The sequence below is a fragment of the Vespa velutina genome, chromosome 17, assembly GCF_912470025.1.
Source record: "Vespa velutina chromosome 17, iVesVel2.1, whole genome shotgun sequence".
Taxonomy (NCBI): Eukaryota; Metazoa; Arthropoda; class Insecta; order Hymenoptera; family Vespidae; genus Vespa; species Vespa velutina.
The window spans coordinates 780,052-805,051 of NC_062204.1; the positions used below are offsets into that span (position 1 = coordinate 780,052).

The 25,000-nt window shown below is 30.4% G+C and overlaps 2 protein-coding genes across 5 annotated transcripts in view; both read left to right on the top strand.

Annotated features, from left to right (window-relative positions):
• LOC124955033 (semaphorin-1A-like) overlaps positions 1 to 21,737 on the top strand; it is a 294,486-nt gene extending 272,749 nt beyond the window's left edge. For 3 of the 4 annotated variants that reach the window (XM_047508850.1, XM_047508851.1, XM_047508852.1), the window contains 9 exons: positions 1,239 to 1,343; positions 4,215 to 4,303; positions 4,435 to 4,576; positions 12,962 to 13,310; positions 14,151 to 14,233; positions 14,336 to 14,434; positions 16,256 to 16,540; positions 19,604 to 19,747; positions 21,367 to 21,737. In XM_047508850.1, the coding sequence (XP_047364806.1) occupies positions 1,239 to 1,343; positions 4,215 to 4,303; positions 4,435 to 4,576; positions 12,962 to 13,310; positions 14,151 to 14,233; positions 14,336 to 14,434; positions 16,256 to 16,540; positions 19,604 to 19,747; positions 21,367 to 21,683 (1,613 nt within the window). In that variant the 3' untranslated portion in view covers positions 21,684 to 21,737. The remainder of the gene's footprint in view (positions 1 to 1,238; positions 1,344 to 4,214; positions 4,304 to 4,434; positions 4,577 to 12,961; positions 13,311 to 14,150; positions 14,234 to 14,335; positions 14,435 to 16,255; positions 16,541 to 19,603; positions 19,748 to 21,366) is intronic. The other variant, XM_047508853.1, reaches the window with a different exon arrangement.
• Positions 21,720 to 22,863, top strand: LOC124955258 (myelin transcription factor 1-like protein; the record flags this gene model as incomplete). The annotated part of the gene is made up of 1 exon (XM_047509423.1): positions 21,720 to 22,863. A coding segment is annotated over one exon (963 nt), but the record flags the coding sequence as incomplete, so codon positions are not given.
• Positions 22,864 to 25,000: the final 2,137 nt, after the last annotated feature.

The following is a 25,000-nucleotide window of genomic DNA, read 5'->3' on the forward strand; positions in this document are numbered from 1 at the left end:
TTCAATAATAGCATTCATTTTTATCTTTAAGAAAAGTATATATATATATATATATATATATATATATATATATATATATATGTATGTATGTATGTATGTATATATATGTATGTATGTATGTATGTATGTATTTATGTACATATATATATATATATTATGTATAAACATTCATAAACATGTTTATGCACATATCCCTTTACCCTTTATTTTATAATTTATTTCTCAGGTCAACTCTGACCCGATTTTTCCTTCTTCTGATATTCCGTGTTTACATGTTGTTATACACATATATACATACGTATATCACGAAAATAATTTTTTAAATATAACTGTTTCTTACTAATTTGTTTTATGAATATTTATAACTAAATGAAGCGTCACGCCAACAGTTTACCTAACATATATATAACACACACACACACACACATATATAAGGTATCCATATGCAGGATTCTCGTAAAGTTAACTTTTCACTCGGTTAATCCATTTCTCATCATTTATTCTCAAACAAACTCTTATTTGATTTTGTTTACTTTTGACATCTCGTATAGAAATATCTATATATATATATATATATATATATATATATATATATATATATATATATTTATATGTACGTATACGCATATATACTATGTATCTACATTGAAAATAATTTCGAAGTAAAGCTTCTTTCAATTTTCTTTTTTTTTTCCCACTTTTTTCAACTAATTTATTTTATGAATATTTATAACGAAATGATGAAGTTTCATGTCAGAGTTGACCTCATAATGTGTAGGATTGATATTCATAGAGAACCACCATATATATATATATGTGTGTGTGTGTGTGTGTGTAGATATATATATAGGTATATATATTACGAGAAGCGATTAAACACGGTAGGATAGTTTCAAGGAACGTTTCATATAAGAACGGTATGCGTTCGTAACGCGTAACGCGGTAGACATAGCACAAGGTCGAAAGACAGCAAAGGTTAGAGGGGTCCTTCTCGAAGATTAGGAGGAGAAGGATTCCGTAAATGCTTTCTACCACCTTCATCGTAGTGTGACACTAGAGGATGTGAAAATTAACCCGAAAGGAGGAGGGTCGCCTTTACCGTCTCCGTCGACTGTTATAATCGTGAATTTGATGACCCTCCTCTCATCCTGGACACCCTAACTAACCATACTAAACGTCCTGACACAAGGTAAATGTCTCCAACGTGACATTTTGACAGAAACGTTTCTGTGTTTCAGAGGGACAGCTCTATGCTGCGACGGTTGCGGACTTCACCGGAGGGGCACCTCTTATCCTTAGGGAGAAGATCCGAACGGAACGATCCGATTTGAATCAATTGAATGGTAAATGTATATTATCTCTATTAATTAATTATATCTCTATTATTATTGATTCTATTGAATTAAGTTTCGTTTTTTTTTCTTTTTATATTTTTTTTTCTTTTTTTTTTTTTTTTTTTTTTTTTTTTTTTTTCTTTCCATTTCTTGCTACGATACTTACGCTTAATTGGATTAAATTTAAAGATTTACGAAAATAGTCTTGTTCGACCGATTTCAAGTTACATTGCTTAAAATAATAGAAATTATAATTGACAATATTTATTTTGTATTTAATTTCCCCCCCCCTTTTTTGATTTCTTCTTATTTTAATATATTAAATTAATTAAAAGTAATATTTTATTTATAATTGCTAACAAATTATTTTTTAAACAATTTCTAACGGCTTTCGTTCGATTTAATGTTACGAATACGCGCTCACACACACACATACACACACACACACACACACACACATACATAAATATATTTTAATTTATTTAACTATTTCATAATTGATTTAAAATTGAATGTAACGTAGGTATGTAACGTAGTAACGACGACGACGACGACGACGAGACAAAAAAAGAATGAAGAAAAAGGAAAAAAAAAAAAGAGAGAAATCACATTTAAAATGTTACCCCGTCAATACCGTACCTACGGGTTTCAGTAATAATAGCTATACAATCAATATCCGTAAATCGAGTGTTAAAAATCAATGCGTTCGATATATAACATAACGTCGATCAGATGCAATCGGTGATTGTATCGTTCACGTCTATGTTGTGAATTTAAAAAACAACAAAAATATCGTATTAACTTCTCTATTCAATAAAATAAAAGAATGATGATAGATCAACACATTGAAACATGTATATATATATATATATATATATATATATATATATATGTATGTATATATATGTGTGTGTATATACAAACCATGTTAACGTTAATTATCATGTTAATTAAATCTACCCTTTGTACCCAAAGCGTTGTAATAAGTCCGAATAACGAGAAAGAGAGAGAGAGAGAGAAGGAGGGGGAGGGAGAGAGACAGAAAATGGGTATGAGTAGTGAAGCGTACTCTCCCATCGAATTTTGATCGGTGTCTGGCCCGCCAACTAGCGTTGCTCGTGACCCGGCGAAATTAAAATTTAATTATCGATCGTATTATTCGTGCGAGTGCGTCATTCAGGAAGCCTCGCATTTCCCGAAAGAATATTATTTCGTTCGTCGTTAATTCTCCGCGTAACGTACTACGAACGAACGAACGAACGAACGAACGAACAGGCCGACGAATAGAGCTTACAATTAGTACTTATCGTACTCTCACCCTCATACCCACTCCCCCACTTCCACTCCCACTCTCCTCATCCCTCTGAAATATCAATACCAATACCGTTATCGACATGTTGGTATTTGATCTTTATCGACGAACACGTACGAGACAGTCAATTTATTTGGAAATTTCGATTTATTTCCCTCACTCCCTTCTCTACTCTCACCATAAACCCCCGTTCCTTCGATCGCACGAGCTCATCTTTTATCCGATTTTAGTAACGAAATTTTACCAAATGTCGCTTCGTGCCTCCCCTATCCTCCCTCATCGTCCCCCACTTCACCAAAATCTCTCCACTACCCCCTAATCCCTAACCCCTATACCCAAAACCCCTTCATCGATGTCACGCTTATAAATCACTCTCGATGATCGCGATATCGCACTCTAACGCGTACACGTATGTATGATCTACCTCCATAGATTTCTATTTCCATCGAGTTTTCCTATTATAAATACATTGCGATAACCTACCCAGTATCATTTTGATATTGAAGATATGAGGGGTAGTATGGGATGTGAGATAATAGATGTTAGGATAAGTACGATGATTCTACTGTGAATTTTTCACCTCGTTTTTTCACGAATCATTAAATATGGATTCGTTAAAGAAAAAAAAAAATGTGATAAAAATCGTTAAACGAGAAATTATTTCTATATTAAAACGAACAAGTATGTGGAAAAATAAAGACAATAAGAGTATGTATATGTGAGAAAAATATATATATATATATTAGGGGGACCGGAAAGTAATGTCGTTTCTGCGCATGTCGATATTTGATTGTGATTAAAAATAAAATCTTGTTAAAAATCTATATATATTATATATATATATATATATATATATATATATATATATATATAGAGAGAGAGAGAGAGAGAGAGAGAGAGAGAGAGAAAAGATATATATGTATAAAATATTTATAATTTTTATAAATTAAATTATATAATAATAAAAATTTTTAATTACAATAGTAATATATTATTTTATATATATAATTATTAAATATAAATTAAATACTTATTTAAATATATAATTTATTAAAAATATTATTAATTACAATTTTATGTTATTCTTTAATTATATATTATAAATATAATAAAACAAATTATATTATATTATAATATAATAAAACAAAAATATAATTATATATAATTATAATTTTTCTATATAATAATTAATATTTTTAATTATATTAATAATAGTATATTATTTTATATATATATATATATATATATTAATTTTTAATTATAATAATAATTATAATATTTCTATATTTATATATAGGAAATAAAATATTAGTATTGTTATAATTAAACATTTTAATTATTATATAAAAAACTGTAAATATTATATATATATATATATATATATATATATATATATATATATCTTTCTCTCACACACACCCTTATTCTCTCTATTTCTATATACATATATATATATATATATCTTTCTCTATTTTTCACACACACATTCTCATTCTCTCTATTTCTATATATTATATATATATATATATATATAGAAAAGTGAGTAAAAATGTTGATTTTGTTTTCAGGACCAAATTTTGTCAGCTCGTTCGCCTACGAGGATTACGTGTTCTTCTTCTATCGGGAAACCGCGGTCGAGTATATGAACTGTGGCAAGGTATTATATAAGAATGCTATTTTATAAGATGAGAAAATAAAAAAAAAAAAAGAAAAAAACGAAGAAGAAAAAAAAGAAGTAGAAGGAAGTAAGGATTCTTCGTGACCAACACGAATTTTCTTTATTTTTAGGCGGTCTACTCGCGGGTCGGTAGAGTCTGCCAGCACGACAAAGGCGGTCCTCATGCGTTCAGCGACAGATGGACGAGCTTCCTGAAAGCTAGACTCAACTGTTCTGTACCTGGCGAATATCCATTCTATTTCAACGAAATACGTGAGTATCAATTTTTTCTGTTTGTTTTAATTTCTTTTTTTTTTTTTTTTTTTTTTTTTTTTTTTTTATATATATATATATACATTTTTATACATAATAATTTTTTCCTCACAATTGAGGGAAGAAGGAGGAAGGGAACAATTTTATCAGATGGAATTAGTAATTGCCTTTGCTTGGAGAACAATCTTTTATTTATATCGGAAAGATCGGGAAACAATGTTTTTTTTTTGGTTTATATCTAAAAATATTCCGCCTCGGACAGAAAACAATTTTATTTATCTAAAAATATTCTTCTAGATTGGAGAACAATGTTTTTTTTTTTTCTATCTAAAAATATTCTACCACGATCACAGGGAAGGATTTTGTTTATCTAAATATGTCTCGTCTGATCGGAGAACAATTTTGTTTATCTAAGAATATTCTTTTGAGTCAGGGAATATTTTTTTGTTTCTTTTTTTTTTCTCTTATATCTAAAAATATAATGCCTGATCAGAGAACAATTTTCTTTACTTAAAAACATTCTTCCTCGTGGTGGAACAATTTATTATATCCTAGACATATCCTCTAGTCAGATATATACCTTTAGAAATCTTTCGAGACGGAAATCAAGGGAAAGAATCTAACTAGAAAAGAAAAAAAATGATCTAGTCGAGATTGAATCATGTGGCGCGTCCCATATTACATGTAGAACTGAAAAGAAATTTTTGTTCGATATGTTGTATTGTTCATCATGCTTATAAGATAGATTATTCACCATCACGTTCACCAGCAGCCGGTGGTTTTCCCAGTATAACCTAACCCAACCCAACCCAATCCCTCCCAACTCTGAAGGTAAAGCATGTAGTGTACTATATAAACTGGTTTCCTGTCACTCGATAAGTCGTCCCAACTGCCTATGGAGCAACGAAATGAAGCCTGGGGAGCCTGTAGGAAAGTACAAATGGTACAATGGCCGCAAGCTCACCAGGAGGTGGAGTAGCCAAACGGTGAACGACTAGGCTGCCGCTGTTGGTACTGCTACGCTAGTCCAGAGTAAAAGAGAAAAGACGAGACGAGTGGTGGGATATGTACTTCTCTCTCTCTCTCTCTCTCTCTCTCTCTCTCTCTTTGTCTGTCTCTCTCTTTCTCTCTCTTTCTCTCTCTTGCTCTTTCAGGAGCCAGAGAATATTGTCGCCGCACATCGAACCGAAATCCCTATCCGACGAGGAAGCTTGGCTTCTGGCCAGCTGAAAGATCCGTTTGGTGGATCCTTGCCAAATCGCAGGTCCGGACTATCCCACCGATTGCTCGGACAACCTAGACCCCACTCCCAATCCTCTCTTTCTTTCTTTTTCTCTTTCTTTTGCTTACTCCTTTACGATCTCTTCCTCTTTCTCTTTCTCTTTTTCTAGTACTATCTTCCTTTCTTCTTTCATTCCTTCCTACAATTCTAACTCCTTCTTTTACTCTACTCGTCGTAGACCTCTAGCAGCTTCTGGTATGGCCTTTCCACGATGTGTTCTGCCTTTGCCAGATGACGGGAGAAACCTTGGAACGGGATAGTAGAATGGGAAAGAAGAAAGGAAATGAATAAAGAAGTTTATTACCGTCTCGGGGATGAAATTCTCCGACAACGAATCGGACCGTTGCACCTGAAAGCCAAATCACTCGACCGTCTTGAAATTCCTCAGCTGTGTATCGCGATACCTTCGTCCGGTCGACGTTCTCGTTCTTGCGTTCCATGCTACTGAACGAGAATTAGAATGAGATTTCTCCAGAAAATATATATCGTAAAATTGGATCTTTTTCCTTTTCTTTTCAACTGTATTCAAGAACTTTCTCAGAGGAAAGTACTGTTTGATATATCGGATCTTGATCGAGAAAACGTAATCCGTTCGACATGGTATAAAAAAAAAAAAAAAAAAGAAAAAGAAAAAAAGGTGAGTATTTGATAATAGAAAAATATTTCGAGCGAAAGGAAACGACATGAAATCATATTTGTTATACAACGACGAATCACATAAGTTATACATAAATATAGGTCGTGTATACATTTTGGATATATTTATTTGGATATATTTATAAAAGATATATGTCTGTGTGTGTGTGTGTGTGTGTGTGTGTGTGTGTATATATGAGGGTTGCTTATAAAATAAAATTTAAAATTCTAATTATCATAATAATTTTTTTTTTTTATAGGAGAAATCATGTCACATTTATACAATGTATTTATTATACTATTTAAAATGTTAATTTTTAATAATTTTAATTTTGATTATAATGCAAATTTTAATTTGTTTTCATAATGTTATTTAAAATATTTGAATTTAATCTATTCCGTCTATTTATTTTTGACTTTGATCGACAACCATCAAATATATAAATATAAAAAAAAAAAATAATTGAAGTATTCAAACTTTAAAAGTTTATATAAATAAAAAAAAAAAAAAAAATCACGTTATCATGTTATTTTCGGTTTCGATTTTTAGTATTTACTTTTCGCCATTTTTTCTTTTATTTTAATATAAAGATTGATAAAAAAAAAAAAAAGAAGTACTTTTGTTATTAAGTATGTTGTTAAAAAGTTATTATTTTCTTATAGATTAAAACTGTAAGAATTAATTATTTTATAATTTTATTACAAATAATATAGAGGTAATTGAAACAAATAAGTCGATTAAACTCCGTATTTCTCATCATCTTAGGGTAAAATTTCTCCCATTATAACCTTTAAGAATTAAGTAATTAAATTAGACAAAACATCTGTATATCGTGTTATACGAATGCAAGTCACAATTTTTATATAAGTTCGTATTACAGATAACCCTATTTTACAAATGTTATAAAAAAATGTACAATAGAATTTTTACTTACATAAATTCTCTTTTAAAGTGACGATTTTTTTTCAAATTATGTAACACCTTCGGAACGTGAATCTTTTTTTTTACGTTTTCAAAACGGAATGTCAAATATTCTATATACATAAAAAATATATAGTAGAATTTTTATTTATTTATTTTTATTATGATAAATTTTTTCAATTTATGATGAATTCAATCAATCAAACATCTTTAAAACATGAATATCTTTTTGTATGTTTTCGAACAAAATATCAAATTATATATATATATATATATGTTATTATTTATTTATTTATATATATTAATATAAATATAATATATATTAAAATATATTTAATATATATAATGTATAATATATAATATATATATTATAATCTATTAATATAATTATATATATTAATATAATTATATAAATAAATTTTATTTATTTATATAATTAAATAAATAAAAATTATATATATATATATAAATTATATATAAATTATATATATAAATTATATATATATATATATATATATAATTTTTACTTATTTAATTTTACATTTAACAAGACAAATTATCAAACATCTTTGAAACATGAGTCTTTTTTTTCTTATAGTTTTAAACACCAAATAAATTTCATCAAATAAAATATGTATTATTTCATACAGAAATCTATCGTAGTAATAAAAATTACGCGATACGTCAAGATTTACCAACATACACCATATTCTATGATTAGTTTATTCGCGGAATGTACGACAGTTGTGTTGTACGAACATATCAAACTTGATTGGTCTATACTTGGGTTAAATCATACTATACCGTTCTCAAAGTAATAAAGTTTGTCAGGAACAATAACAGAAGGGCAAACGTCGAACTCACCGTCCAAGTATATACACATACTTTCATGTGCGCGTACACACACACAGACATACATACTTGCACACATATATATATATATATATATATATATATACTTACATACGTTTACACATGCTTATACACACATACATCTAGTAGAAGTAGCGAGGACCGTTCCTAACTCTCGGCGAACGGACCGAGTTCTCCTGTCCAAACTAACAAACGTGAAGCTGACAAACCATGTTCGTAGTCAATCATACGTTTCTCGACCGATGAGCGACGTCGAAAATTCATGAAGGTACATCGGAATACGGAAAATTTTGTGATTCCAAAAGTTTTGCTAGTTTCTACACCGAAATCGTACCCTTTAAAACAAACGAAAGAACGGATCGAAGAAAAGTTTTCAAACGAGCTATATAAAGAGTTAATGTATATAAGAAAGAAAAAAAAAAAGAAAAAAAGAATATATATATATATATAAAAGAAATAAAAGAATGAAAGGAATGATCGAAAAAGGAAAATAAAGAGTATGAGGGAGAAAGGGAAGTCTACAGGATACATACTATATTATTCATCTGTTAAAGAAACGGAAAGAAGTAGTATTTCTTCGGCTGCGTATGCTCCTTTGCCTGTTTTTACTTTTCTCTGGATATTATTCTTTTTATTTTCTTCTTCTTCTTCTTCTTCTTTTTCTTCTCTTTTTTCTTTCTTTCTTTCTTTTTTTTTCTTATTTTTTATTATTATTATTATCATTATTTTTCTTTTTTTCTTTTTTTTCTTTTTCTTTTTTTTTTTCTTTTTTCTTTCTTTCTTTTATACTCCTTCTATGTTCCGATAAAAGAATATAAAATTGTTCGGGTCCTCGTTCGAAGTATACCATTAATGTATTTTTTTTTTCTTTTTCTTTTTTTCTTTTCTTTTTTTTTTTTTTTTTTTTTTCTTTTTTTTTTTTTGTTTTCTTTTCTATATCCGACAAAGGTATCGTTGCTTTATAAAGGAAACGAGAAGTACGCGAAGGGCTGATCGAAAAAATGTATTATAGTATCGTATAAGAGGACATAAAAATAATAGGGTCGAAGTATAGGATAGATATAAAGATTTATATTCTCATTAAATGTATTTTATAAAATAAATGACATTTAATAAATTTGTTCGTTATTAAATCGATTAATGACGTTTTCGATCGATCTTTCATTTATTTAATTTAATTTAATTTAATTCAATTTAATTTAATTTAATTTAATTTAATTTAATTTAATTTAATTTAATTTAATTTAATTAACGTCAATATGATGATTATTCGGATGAAAATAATTTTCGTTTTGTTATTATTTTTAACTTACACTTACGATCGGTTTAATTTTATTTTGTAACGATAAATGAAGAAAAAACAAAAATAACAATTGATTCACGTATTCATAATGATCGTGACTTTGTAATGGTTAAACTGTTTACTTCTAGTGTTTATAACATTGTGGAAAATTCTTAATGAAAAAATTACTTTCGAAGTATATGCATAAACATGTGTATATATATAATACATGTCTTTTATACTCCTTCTGTGTTCCGATAAAAGAATATAAAATTGTTCGGGTCCTCGTTCGAAGTATACCATTAATATATTTTTCTTTCTTTTTCTTTTTTCTTTTTTTTTCTTTGTTTTCTATATCCGACAAATTTTATTATATTAATATTATATACATATATATATATATATATGTTTTAAGTATTATTATTATTATTATTATATATATATATATAATACGTTAAAAGATGAGATATATACATATATTGTGAAGAGGAAAAAAAAAGGAGAAAAAAAATGAAATCAAAAAATTGGCTCGGGAACGTATGAAAGAAAAATAATTATAGTTCAAAGGTTTAAATTTGTACGATGTCATTTTTTTTCCTTTCTATTTTTTCCTTTTTTCTCTTAATAACAAACCAAATTTTATCTTCATAATAAAATGAAGACGTTCGTTATACGGTACGATAGAAAGGAAAAAAAGAAGGAAGAAATATATATATATATATATACATATATAGAAAGAGAGGAAGAGAGAGAAAGGGAGGGAGAGAGGGAGAGAGAGAGAGAAAGAGAGAGAAAAAGAGATCGCAAGGACCATAGTTGAATTTTCATCACAGTCGGCAAAAGTCGACTCTACGAGAGATGAATTTGACGAAGTTTCATGCTGGTTTCCACTTTGTTTCCTCTAGAAAAGGACGAAGGGATAGGGGATAGGCGCAAAAGGGAGTAGGGGTGCCAGTAAGGCTTTCGTACTCATGCACCAAGATTCGGAGTGTACCGTTAGACGAATGGAATTTGAGTTGAGAACTTTTTCACGGCTAGATATATATATATATGTTAAAACACACCTTAAAAGGTACAAGTTTCTTTCTATGTTACATGTGTTACATGTTTCTATGTATATAATATATTCGTAAGTATGTATATCGTGTGTATACGTGTATGTAAGTGAAAGAGAGACAGGTAGATAAATAGAGAAAGAAAAGAGAAAGAAAGAGAGAGAGAGAGAAAGAGAGACAGAGAGAGAGAGAGAGAGAGAGAGAGAGAGAGAGTGAGAGTAAGAGAATGAAAGAGAAGAAGAAACGTAGAGGAGGACGAGACTTTAAAGGCTCGTTCGACTTTTAAACTTGTCGCGATGTTGGGAACTTTTTTCTCTCTTTTCTCTCTTTCTCTCTCCCTCTCTCTCTCTCTCTCTCTTTCTCTTTCTCTTTCTCTTTCTTTCTTTTTCTCTGCTTGAGTCGAGTCTGGGAAAACGTTCCAAGCGAGTCACATTTTTTTCCCTTTTTCGTCGTCATCAACCCTTTCTATCTCCCTTCCCTTTCTTCGTTCGTTCCTTCCTTCCTTCCTTCCTTCCTTCCTTCCTTCCTTCCTTTTCTCACAGCCCAGAAACATTTTCGCGATCGACCAGTTCGTGGCTAAGTCGTTAGAGCCCAAGATAACTAAAGTAGAAGGAATATATCTTGCATTATTGGTATTTCTCACCAGTCCGTATAATAACATGCAAAAGAGAAAGAGAGAGAGGGGAGAAGAGAGAGAGAGAGAAAGAGAGAGAGAGAGAGAGAGAGAGAGAGTGGAGATATTCTTAGAATATGGCACGGCATTTATTGAAGATTTAATAGGTTGACTGTTATGAGATTTTAGATACGTTTTACTATCGTGAATACTGCACAGTAAAATCATTATCGTTAATTTATGTTTATAATTAAATATTATCGCATATGACGTTGAATCAAATATAATATCATAAATATTATTTCCACCATTTTTTTAATTTATCGTCGTTAAAGATCTCACGATATTATTTGCAATTAACGATTATTATTAATCTCTCTATAATCGATTATTTCAAGAATTTATAAATAATTTAGATGGCTTGATTGAATGGAAAAAGAAAGAAAGAAAGAAAGAAAGAAAAAAAAAATGAAAAGAAAATTAGGGAAAAGTATTGTGATAATATTAAACATTGCAATATCAAATTTATCTATTATATTTAAATAATATCTAACTATTCAATCTTATAATGTTATTTATCATTATATTTTAATATACTTGTCAAGAATTGACAAGATTTATTTTCTCCATATGATTTTATTATATTAAATAATGATATAAATGAAATTGTTTATTTAAATTTAATTCAAAGAAATCATTAAAAATGAATAAAATAAAATGACAATTATTGAAATAAATATATGAAAAAAGAAAATAAGTAATTATTTAAATAAAATTATTATCTAACGAATTCAATTGGAATAAATTATTTAATATAATAAAATCTTAAAGTTCTTAATGATTTTAATTAATCAATTAAATAAATTTCTTAACGATAATCTTCAAGAATATTAAACTATTTAGTTTTGTAAGAAGAGTTAACTGCCGTCCGATTAAAAATCCCAATATCTGAATGATAATTTAACTTTTTATTTTCGAATTCTTTTTGAAAAGCTCTATCCTTTGATAGAAAGAAAAGCGATAAGAAAAAATATCCTATAAAACGTTATACAGGGAAAATTAAATACTGCTTTTAGTGTTTTTCAGAGTAACACGAAGAAAAACCGTTTTTACCGATAAAAAGGATAATGGCAGTATTCTGATCCTTTTTACTTTCTTTTGTTGTACGCCATTACGAAAAACTCGTTGTCATACTACGATTCTTTTAACAAGCGTAAACAACAAACATCAAAAACTTTGCAAGCGATTTCTTTTTTTTTTTTTTTTTTTTTTTTTTTCTATAATTAACTCTCTTTTTAACAATACCTTCCGTAATTACACGACAATAAAATCAAAATGACTCTTACTTAATTATATATAATCGATTATCGAATTCGATCGAATTAAATATCGAATTGTTATACTTACACAAATTATAATAATTCGTTGATGTTTAATCTTAAAAAAAAAAAAAAAGAAAAAAAAACAGAAAAGATGTTGAATTTCTACGTTACGGCTATTTTTATGTTTTAATGTCAAAAGATTTGAATTTTAATCTATAATAAATTTATATATAAAAAAAAAAGGAAAAAAAAAGAGAGAAATGAAAACAAATAATAATAATTATAATAATAATAATAATAATAATAATAATAATAATAATAAAAGATATTTAAAAAGCAAAACATGTTTATTTTCGTTTAACAAATCCAATAATCCATTATTTTATTCGATGATTTTCAGAATCAACGAGTGACGTAACCGAAGGATTTTACGCTGGTAATCGTACACGATTGGTATATGGTGTCTTCACAACTCCTGTAAATTCCATCGGTGGTTCAGCTATCTGCGCTTTCTCCATGAACAGTGTTCTCGAAGTCTTCCAGGGTGCGTTCAAGGAGCAGGAAACGATAAACAGCAATTGGTTGAGAGTACCGGCTGAAAGGGTGCCTAAACCAAGACCCGGTGCTTGCGTTAACGACTCTAGAACACTTCCAGATATGACCGTCAATTTTGTTAAGGCTCATCCGCTCATGGACGACGCTGTCCAATCCTATTTCGCAATGCCTGTGATAACCAAAGTCAGTTTCAAGTAAGTCCTTCCTATTATTATGATTATATTCATTTCTATTACACTGAATGAGTTTAGAACTGGTATTAACGGATTTATAAACCTCTTATGTACGTCTTAGGATTAAAACAATGTTTCTCAAAATTATATAAAAGTTATAAATATTCTCTTTGTTAGAGCAAACGTTCAAAATAATCTCAAAATAGCATCGTATTTTGTGTCTGTGTGTGTGGATATTATTTTTTCTTTTCTTTTTTTTTTTTTTTTCTAAATACTTCATCGGTTGATAAACAATTTTCTATTCGACAAATAAAACAAATTATTGATAATAAAAATGATTTAATACTCTTAAGGGATTGCTACATCAATTTAAAGTAATAAGCTTTGAGCTTTCTTAAATAATTTCATTTCTCGGAATAATTTTCCTCGTCGTGCCTTATTTAAATCTAACAAAACTTCGAATTATATTCTCGATATTTTTATTAAACAAAGTATACCGTCATATTCGATTTTATAAAACAAGCATAAAAGCGATTAATAATATAATCGAAAATAAAGATCGTTCTACTAACTAAAGATCCAAGATAAACTATAGATCCAAAAATATAATTCGTGTTAATAATAAAACATTATATATATATATATTATATTATTAAGAAATTGGACTGTGTTAGAATATAAAAATAATCCTGTTGAATTTGTGAATATAGAAAATATTTGGATATCCTTTGCCGATCGAGATTATAAAAAAAAAAAAAAAAAAAAAAAAAGAAAAATGACGAGGGAAAGTAAGAAAAAAAAGAAAAGAAAAAAAGAAAAAAAGAAAAATTTCTCCAAAAGAAAATATTCTTTTGTTTACAGTTACAGATTTACCAAAGTCGCCGTAGATTCTCAAGTGAAAGCGTTAGACGGCAAGGCCTACGATATACTTTACGTTGGAACAGGTAACGTCAGCCCCTAAAATAATAACATTTCTTGTTCGTCGCACGAGATCGTATTTCGCCTTTCTAAAATTATACATGGAAATATTCGGATATATTCCACAGACGACGGTCGCGTGTTGAAGGCATTGAACACCCGTTCCCCGGATTCTGTTACCGACGTTAATCAGGTCATTGTTAGCGACGTCCAAGTGCTGAAATACGGTAAGCTTACCCACCAAGTCCCTATTTATTTTACTACTCGCCATATAGTTGAATATATATTATACGATAAGAGAGTAGACTTTCATTTTGATATATTCGCGATCATCAAAATTTTATTCATCCAAAAAAAATATTTTTATATAAAACATTTTCGTTCGAGTCTCACCCTTATTTCAATAAGATAAATATCAATGGTACCATTTCAAACATTAAAATTAACGATAATTTGTTACGATTACAAATGAACATTTCGTCTTATGAAATAAAAGAAATAAAAGAAAATATAACTTTTCGTTATTAACACGTTGCTCGATTTTTTTTCGAATCATTTTTACTCGATCTTTTCATTCCATGGTCCGGTCAGTCCATTTTGTTATTGTAAATGTATTTAATAAATATCCCAACGTGTAAATATGCAATCGGTGTTACATGCGACCTGAATAGAAAGTTTAACTTGTAAAATCATTCATGTTAGACATCGCACGTAACGTGATAAAGTACTTTGTTTTATCATATATATTAGATTTAAGGGCATTATTTATATAACTATTTTTATTAACATCTATCGTATTGATGGGTTACATTAATATGCATTTTTGTTCTTTTTCTTTTTTTCTTTTCTTTTGCTTTTTTTTTTTTTTGTAACATTAATTCATATCATTAACATCGATCAAGGTCAAAATAAATTGTTAAAAATTATAACATTTATAATTTATATAACGTTAACGTTAAAATCATCGATGACTTATGTATGATATATCTATTTCTAACGAAGGTTGTACGAATGATTTATTTTTGAAAAGAAATGCTTATTTAAGAAAAAAAACCTATATTTGTATATATATATATATAGATTTTTTTTTGTTTGAAAGAGTACAATTTTTCGGACTTATAAAAAATAATTATTAGGAAAGGTGAGAAGGGATATTTTTCTTTTTCTTTTTTTTTTTTCTTTTTTACTTTTGTACATTTAGATAATTCTCTCTTATTTCCTCTAATGATGACCAATTAAAGTATAGTTCTTTTAGTTATTAGTTTTACCGCGGGAGATACACTTGTAAAGAAGTTAACTATTATTATCGTTCCACCACATTCGGTATATTGTTTCATAAGTTTTAGAATGACAAATTCGCTCAAAGGCATTAATTAAAACAACCGAACTATTCGGAAATATTATGAGGAACTTTTGAATAAATGTTCCAGTGAAATCAAAATTTTAGTGAAAGGTTTTATATGTACCAAGATCTATCTCGGTACATATAAAAGGTATTTATCATTAAAATCAACTTTTATTTTCAGGGATGGAAGAGAATCCCTTCTTCCTTCCCTATGTCTTATTTACCTACATGCATACATATATATATATATATATATATATATATATATACATATGTAATTGTTTTTTTATTCTGTTAACGTATACAAATGAAAAATATATCACTATTTTCAGCTATTAAATATGATGAAGTAGTCAAAATGATCCATCACTTGTTAAACAATGTTAAACAAAAACAAAAAAAAAAACGAATTAATAAGATTAAATCTTTCATAAATTTCAATAAATGTCAGAAGAAATCTTATTAAAAATAATATAAATCAAAGATTATAACGTAATGTCAGAAGAAAGGACAAAACAAAAAAAAAAAAAAAATAACGAAAGAAAAGGAAAAATACTATCTATCTTGACCCAGTTGACAAATCTAGCGTTAAACGTGAAATCCGTAAACCGTCAAATTATTAAAAGTCCCATTCACTACACCCCCATAAATCAAATGTTAAATCGTGCGAAATTAATATATGCGTTTGCGTTAACGTTTATAGGACAAGCCGTGAAAGATCTATTAGTGGTACATCTAGCAGGTGAAGCAAGTAAATTGGTGGTCTTTGCCGATTCGGAGATACGTGCAGTACCATTACATCATTGTGACTCCCTATTAGCAGGCAGTTGTGCGGCCTGTGTTGCTTTACAAGATCCACATTGCGCCTGGGATGCTACGACAAATCTTTGCGTCGCAGTTCCAACGAAACTACACGATAGCGATGCCGACAAGACGCTCTTCCAAGATATCCTTATGGGAAAGCATAAAGGCTGTGGTTACGAGCAAGGTACAGTAAGGCTGCTATTAACAAGTAAAAACCACCCCTTCTTGAGCTTTCACGAACGAATTCCTCGAAAATGAGAGAAAAGCCCGCTTTCCCACGCACTCTTCTTCTCCTTTTTACCCTCTCGAAGTAATGACTCTTTCTCTTTCTCTTTCTCTTTCTCTCTGTCTCTCTGTCTCTCTTTCTCTCTCTCTCTCTCTCTCTCTCTCTCTCTCTCTGTCTCTCTTTCTCTCTCTCTCTTTCTCTATCTATCTTTCTATCTGTCTGTTTTTCTCTTTCTTTCGTTCTTTCTTTCTTTTTTCCTTTTTTTCTCTTTTTTTTTCCTTTCTCAATATCTCTCTCTCTCTCTCTCTCTCTCTCTTGAAATACTTGATTTAACGCATCCTTGACTTCAAAGTGGAAACGACGACTTTCGAAAAATCTCAAGTAGGGCTCATGTACAGTCGTTCGCAGAAATATTCGGTATAAAAAAAAATTTTTTCTGAGAAAGTTCGACGGTATACTTGTGTATATTAATTTATTCGAATAATGTCCTATCGATTGAAATTAATGTAACGTAATACAAATGGTGCAATAGTGTGAAAATCTATCTTTGTAATAAAGATATAAAGACTTTGTAATAATTTCATTATATTTGTTCTTTTTTTTTTCTTTTTTGTTTTTTTTTTTTTTTTTTTTGTTTAATATTTATCATATTTCTATCTTATGCTATTATGAAATATCTAAAGTAGTATAAAATAATATAATATTATACACTATTATATTTTATTATATACCATATTTAGATAATAGTATTATTTAATATTAAATTAATAAATGAATAATAAATAAAAAATTAAATACTATATAGTAATACAATACTAGTACAAAATCTACCTGTGATGATTGTATACCATATTGCTATAAAAAAAATTATTATTTTTTTATAATATTTTTACATTATTATGCAATAATATTTTTTACATAAAATAAAATCTTATAATATTACAATATATAACGTTCTATAATAATTTCAATCAGTACGAAAACTATAATTATAAAATATAACTAATTAAATGAATAATTATATAAAATAAACTGTTAGATAATTTGATTTATTGACTGTTCTACGTCGATTAAATATTACTGTCGATTATGATAGTATTATTATTACTGTCGATGACTGAAATATAATTACTGTCGATTATGATAGTATTTATAAAACAGTATGAAAATAATAATCGTTTCTAAGAAAAAAGAAAAAAAAGAAAATAAAATAAAAAAATGAAAGAAAAAATAACTTTCTATAAAGAGAAATATATTCAGATATTTTCATTTTACATATTAAATTCGTAAGCTTATAAATATATATATATATATATATATATATATATATATATATATATATATATTTATTACTACTGCGGAGATATTCAAAGCATATAAATTAATTCACTTATATATAGAGTACTCCAAAGCATACAAAATTCATTTATTTATATATAAAGATATTCAAAGCTTATCCGGTACATCTAACAATAGACGTTTGTCAAAACGATAGATTTCTCTTCAAGGAAGGACAAAAAAAAATAAAGAAAGAAGAAAATAAAGAAAAGAAAACAAAAAAGAAAAAGAAAAAGAAAAGAAAACTTATTTCTTCAAACAGAAGAAAAAGTTCGTCTAAATAAACAGTTTACGTAGGATAGGTGCACACATATACGCAAATATATACCTGCCTATATATATACACACATACATACATACATACATACATACATACATACATACATAAATACATATATATATATATTTATATATATTTATATATATATAAATACAATACCACGTACCATAAATACACAACCTATGTTTGTATCAAAGATTCAAAGCCATTCGAAAAGCGCAGGGATCAGCGAATCGATCGAACCGTGGCGCGTTCACCCGTAATCGTCGACGAGTCCCTACTATATCTATATATATATATATATATATATGTATATATATATATATATATATTTGTATATATACATATATATATAGTTAACACCACGAATACTGTAGAGACAGGCAACTTTCATGATATATCCCAATGGGATTCACCGAGTATCGCGAACTTTCTTCTCGTCGTTCCTATCACCGTCACGTAGATTTAACTACTTGCTTTTGCAAGCCTTTAGCTTTCATCTTTCGGACCCCATAAGTTCCCACTCTTTTTCTCTTTTTCTCTTTTTCTCTTCTAGCCTCTCCCCCTCGTCGTTCATCCTCTTTTCTTATATCTTTTATAAGAGAATCACGGCGAACAAATCGGCTCGTTTTATCGCATTTTCTCGCATTTTACCATCCTCGTACTTCTAACCATTGTAACACATAAACGACACAAGGATAATATGCTACTCTTATGAGAGTATGAGAATCTCGTCTGATGCTTTCTAACACGAGCCCTAACGATAAGGATTTATAGGTTCTCCTTTTTCTACTTGTTATACTCCCCTATTGCGATCCTTTACGAGTTTCCTTATTATTCTTTTCCTTCTTTTCTTCCCTTCCCTCTTTTGCTCGCTCTTTCTCTCTCTCTCTCTCTCTCTCCTTTTTTGTTCTTTTTTTCCTTTCTTTTATCTTTTATCCTATCTTACTGCCTCTGCTTTGTTCCTTTCTTTCTTTCTTTTATATATATATATAAGGAAGAAAACAAAAAAAAAATATATATATATATATATATATATATATATATATATCATTTATATCGCACGCTAAATTTTATTAATACCAGGTTATAATATAACATTAGCAGTTCATTTCATTTATTTTGTTTCATTTTCATGGATTTAATATTAACTTTTCCCTTCTTTTACTAACGAAATTTATCATTGATACATACTTATTTGTAAGCTTTGGCAATGATCACTGTTACCTTATTATGTATTTTATATATATATATATATATATATATATATATATGTATATATATATACGTATGTACCTACTTACGTATGTATAGAGTATGTGCTTGTGTGTATACATTTTATATGTATTACCTGATATCATCGATCCTCCTTGTCATCGTCAACTTGGTGAACGTTGCTTCAGAAATGGCGAAACCCGTGCAACCAGCCGTACCGCCCGAAATCGGGCGCGGAGAACAACCCGACGAACGAGACAATGAAATTGTCATCGAACTGGACCGAGAAAATCAGTACGGTCGTACGCAGCCAAGAGCTAACGAACCTCAAGGTAATCATTAGCGCCAGTATCCACCTGCGTCATAGTTCCTCCATTCTCCTTCCTCCTCCCTCCTCCCTCCTTCCTTTCGAAGAATTTTAATCAGTCCCATGATGATCCTTAATCCTCAATAAAGGTTATCATGATCGAAACTTTATCCCTCTCCACTAATCCCCATCCCATGCAAATTTTTGTTTCATTATCATTATCCTCTATCTAGCTTTCGATCCGATAAAGGAGGAATATCTAGAACTTAGAAAAATTCAAAAAAGAAAAAAAGAAAAAAGAAAAAAAAGTTTAAAAATATTTTATACACGTATATAGAGAATTTTCTCCCAAGTAAAATACTGTAGGATATTAAATTTTATTAAGAGAAGTTGGATGTCTTGAATACATTGTCATTACGAAAGAAAGAAAAACAAAAAGAAAGAAAAAAAAAAAAGAAAGAAAGAAAGATAAAGCACAAAAAAATAAATAATTGTTAGTCACGATATACATCGTATATTGCAATATTCGTACGTTTTATCTATTTTTTACAACAATAATTTTTTTCGTAATTTTCGTAACCATTACGGAAGACAATTTATTTAACGTAATGAACGTACTGAATGACAAATTACATAAAAATTGATGTGACAGGAAACATGTCATCGTTGAAATGGATATTCATTCAGACTATCAGTAGTGACAAATGGTATCATAAAACAAATAAATTTTCTCATGTTTATTTTCTTTTTTCTTTTTTCTTTTCTTTTTTTTTCTTTATTAGCATAAAAAATAAAATCAGCTTGGTACGATAATAGATGATAATCTTTTAAGGATTAAGATCAAAATCTTTGATTTGATCTTGTATCACAAAAGAAATAAATTTTCTCATGTTTTTTATTTTGTTCTTTTTCTCTCTCTTTCTCTTTTTTGGCATAACAAAAAAAAAATTAGCTTGGGAGAATAATAGATGATAACCTTTTAAGGATTAAGATCAAATCAATACTTTGAGGATACATTTTATCTCTTATCAAGATCGAAGCTAAGCTACCTATCTACTTTTCCCTCTTAGCTTTACCATTTTTCATTTATTTATGTTTTTCACGTCGGATCTTGTGTACTCGTCGATATAACGTATCCGTAGACACATACATACATGTTCGTCGTAACTCGAGCGTACCGAGACACACAGTGCGTAATCAACAAACCTATTCCCAAGCGTGTCCTTTCTAACGCACAAGCCCGTTCTAACTTTTGCTTCGAAGGATCATGTCCCGCGGGCATCGTTGCACGTTCTACCAGACTATCTTCCTTCCCGTACATTGTTTTTCCTTTCTCTAATCCAAGGTATCGATTCGCATTGTCCTCGCTTTGATGTTCCTTTCCTAACCTTATGTGGTCGAAGTCCTGTCTCGTTTTATTCTAAGATAAAATAATCATTAATATGTATTGACTTGTTTATCTGATCGGATAAATAATAAAACGATGGCTTTGATCTAAGTCATTTGCTCTTTTATACTTTTTATAATAATTGTAAGCAACATGGAGTGTACGTCAGAAAGATTATGATTAAGAAGAGATAACAGAGCTTTACATAAGATTTCTAATCTAGTTAATCGTCTGATCTGTTTATTATTTCGTTTCAGGCGTCATAGTGACACCAGTGGTATACTCGGCACAAACATTAACCGGTGCCCTAATAGGAACCTGTCTTTTCTCATTGGTCGCTGGTTTCGCATCCGGTTTCTGGTTTTCCCAAAGACTACGTGGTACTCCTTATCCAGAACCATCTGAACAACGTCAACAATTGAACCGATTAACAGAGAGTTCGGAATCACCTGGTTTCAACAACAAATCCATCAATCTTGTTCTGAACGTACCACCGAAAAATCCAAATGGTAAAAACGCGAATTCATCGGCGGAGAATAAGCCGGTGCAGAAGGTGAAGAAAACGTACATATGATACAGAAGGCGACAAAGAGCCGTTTGAGGCTTATCATCACAGGATCCCACGGACTTCGGTACTTCCTCCTCGTCCTTCGACCTCGCCGAGTCGGACGATCGAAACGACGACGAGGAGGAGGAAGAGGACGAGGAAGAGGAGGACGATGACGATGACAATGACGGCGATAATGATGATTACGATGAAGGTGGTGAATGCAACGAGGAGAGAAACGATAGAAAAATAGAAGATAGGAAAAACATCAAGGAAGAATTAGCGAGTTATTGCATTCCCAATCAACGATCATCAATTTCCTCTGGCATCGTCGAGTCCTATGATAACAAAAACGAGCCGTGGGTTCCTCTCGAGTTCCTCCTATCTTCATCGAAAGAAACAACAGACCTCTTTGATGCGCGATATCATCCGTACCAACAATCACACAATCATCGTGTCGTTCCTCGTCAAGAATCAAGAGGAGGACCATTGCGGAGTGTAGGAAGAGGAGGAGGAGGAGGAGAGGGCAAAGAGTTGGACTATATCGAAACGGTTATTAGCACGAATCCTAACAATTGTCCTCGTAAACGTAGCGACAGTAACAGCAGTAGCAACAGTAGCAACAGCGCTATGACAACCATCAGTACCAATTCGAACGATCTCCTTCGCAAACTACGCCGTAATTCGGCGACAACCAACTCAGCGTCCTTCGTATTTGATCTCGCCCAAACAAGTGATCCCTCAAATCCACGCGACCAATATATGGTACCAACGCGAAATCCTCGCGAACTCAACGAGAGGATCCTATCACTTTTCAATCCACAATTTTTACCAAACTTCAATGACATGGTTAGATACATGGCAGCGTCCCAGCAGGAGCCGAGCAATTCTCGAACTACTTCGAGATCAATCAACACTGAAACTCGTCTCTTCAGGCATACTAATCGCCGAAGGAAACGAAATAGCATCAATGATTCTATGCTCTTTCGCCAGGGACTGGTCTATCAGGTGCCACGTGACAAATGAACTGTTGATCCACGAATATCGACATAAAGTACGAGAATGTTCCGAAATCGATATATAATAAACATATATTCGTATATACGTATATATATATGTGTGTGCGTGTGTATTTATGTATATATATATATATATATATATATATATATATATATATATCGAAAAATCTTAAATCTTACGTCGCAAAAATTATTAAAATACATACATACATGCGTACATACATATATGTATATATATATATATATATATATATATATATATATATATATATATATATATATAGATAGATAACTATGAGGTGTAATTATCGTACGATACGTAGTGTCAACGTTACCTGATTACGGCGAGATGTGATTTTTTCGTGTTGGTTCGATTTCTTCGAATTTGAAATATGGGAAAGGAAGAAGAGAATAACAAATAGAAGAAAAAAAAGAAGAAGAAGAAGAAGAAGAAAAAGAAGAAAACAAAATGCTACGTCTCCTTCCGTGAAGAAGCTGGGATAATTTCGATGAAGATGATGAAGATGAAGAATGAGAAATGATCTTCCGTCGTAGGACGCAACAACGTGGGAATAACGAACTATTTTTTTAAACTAATACTCTCGACGATTCGTTCTCCCTCCCTCCCTCTCTCTTTCTCTCTCTTTCTCTCTCTCTCTCTCTCTTTCTCTCTCTCTGTCTCTGTCTCTGTCTCTGTCTCTGTCTCTGTCTCTGTCTCTGTCTCTGTCTCTGTCTCTGTCTCTGTCTTTGTCTCTGTCTCTGTCTCTGTCTCTGTCTCTGTCTCTGTCTCTGTCTCTGTCTCTGTCTCTGTCTCTGTCTCTGTCTCTGTCTCTGTCTCTGTCTCTGTCTCTTTCCTACCCCTCCCTTTATCTCTCTCCCTTTTTTAAACCACTCTCTTATCGAATGATCTTCTTTTCGTCGTTGGTTCGTTCGTTTGACGTCATTTAAGATAGACGTCAATCTCATTAAATGGGATCCATGTCGAGAGTAACATTCTCATTTTCCGTTTCTCGGTAGAAGACAGCGAACGGAATCTAGGACGAAGGACAACATTCGAAGGAATGAAATGAACTGAACTGAACTAAAATGAATTGAACTGAACAGAACTGAACTGTAAGGATGAGAAGGACGTATGTATTTATCTATATACATACGTTATCGTCGTTTCTCGATGTGTACCGTTGTACTAATGTGATATGGATCAGAATATATAGTACTGTTGTGTGTTCGTAGAAGTGGCCTGTGTGTGTTTTGTATAGGTGCTTAAATAAGAATACTAAATGAAAAAGAAAAAGAAAGAAAGAAAGAATGAGAGAGAGAGAGAGAGAGAGAGAGAGAGAGGAGGGGAAATAAAAAGAAGAAAAAGAAGAACAAACATAAGAAAAAAATGGAAATAAAATAAAATTGTTATGCGTAGTAGAGACATTACTAATGAGCATTCGCGCGAGACGAGGCGTGCCTTCCGTTGTACTAATTGTTGGCAAATTTTCTTGTACAGATCGATAGAAAGCCAGAGAGAAAGAGAGAGAGAGAGAGAGAGATAGAGAGAGAGAAAGATAAAGAGAGAGAGAGAAAGAGAGAGATAAAGAAACGAATAGAAGAGGATTATGAAAAAAGAGATTTCGTCGAGTGAGTATATATATATATATATATATATATATATATATATATATACATATATATATATATATATATATATATTAGGGCAAGTGCCTCATTTAAAAAGTGTATCGTTCGAGATATATTACGTAGAGAATGGAACGATGAATGAGATAAAAAAAGAGAAAGAGAGAAAGAGAGAGAGAGAGAGAGAGAGAGAGAGAGAGAGAGAGAGATATGAAGAAAGAATGAAGGGAAAAAGAAAGAGACTTTAGAGAGACTAATTTTGGTACTGTTGTGCACTTATTAATGTGCTGTGAATAACGGATAAGTGGGTTTTACGAAGAAGGAGAAGATTGATGAAAGAAGAGGAAGAAAGATAGAAGATAAAGAAGTGAAAGAAAATCCGAAACGGAGGCACACACGCACGTACGATTCCTTTGATTCGTCGCGAACTCCCGTGTTCCTTTTCACGATACTTTCGATTTAAAAAAAAAATATATACATATATATGTATACATATATACGTATATTAAGAAAAAAAAACATCAATTCGCGCGCGCGATTCCTTCGAAAGGATTCGTGAAAATTCATGGCGAGAATAGAGTCTTTATAACGTGCTTTAGATACGATGCCTTTGACAATGGCGCAAATCGGTATTTTTAATCGAATATTATAATAGATACTCGTTAAATTGCGGTAATATTTGCGTTGTGTTTTAATCGC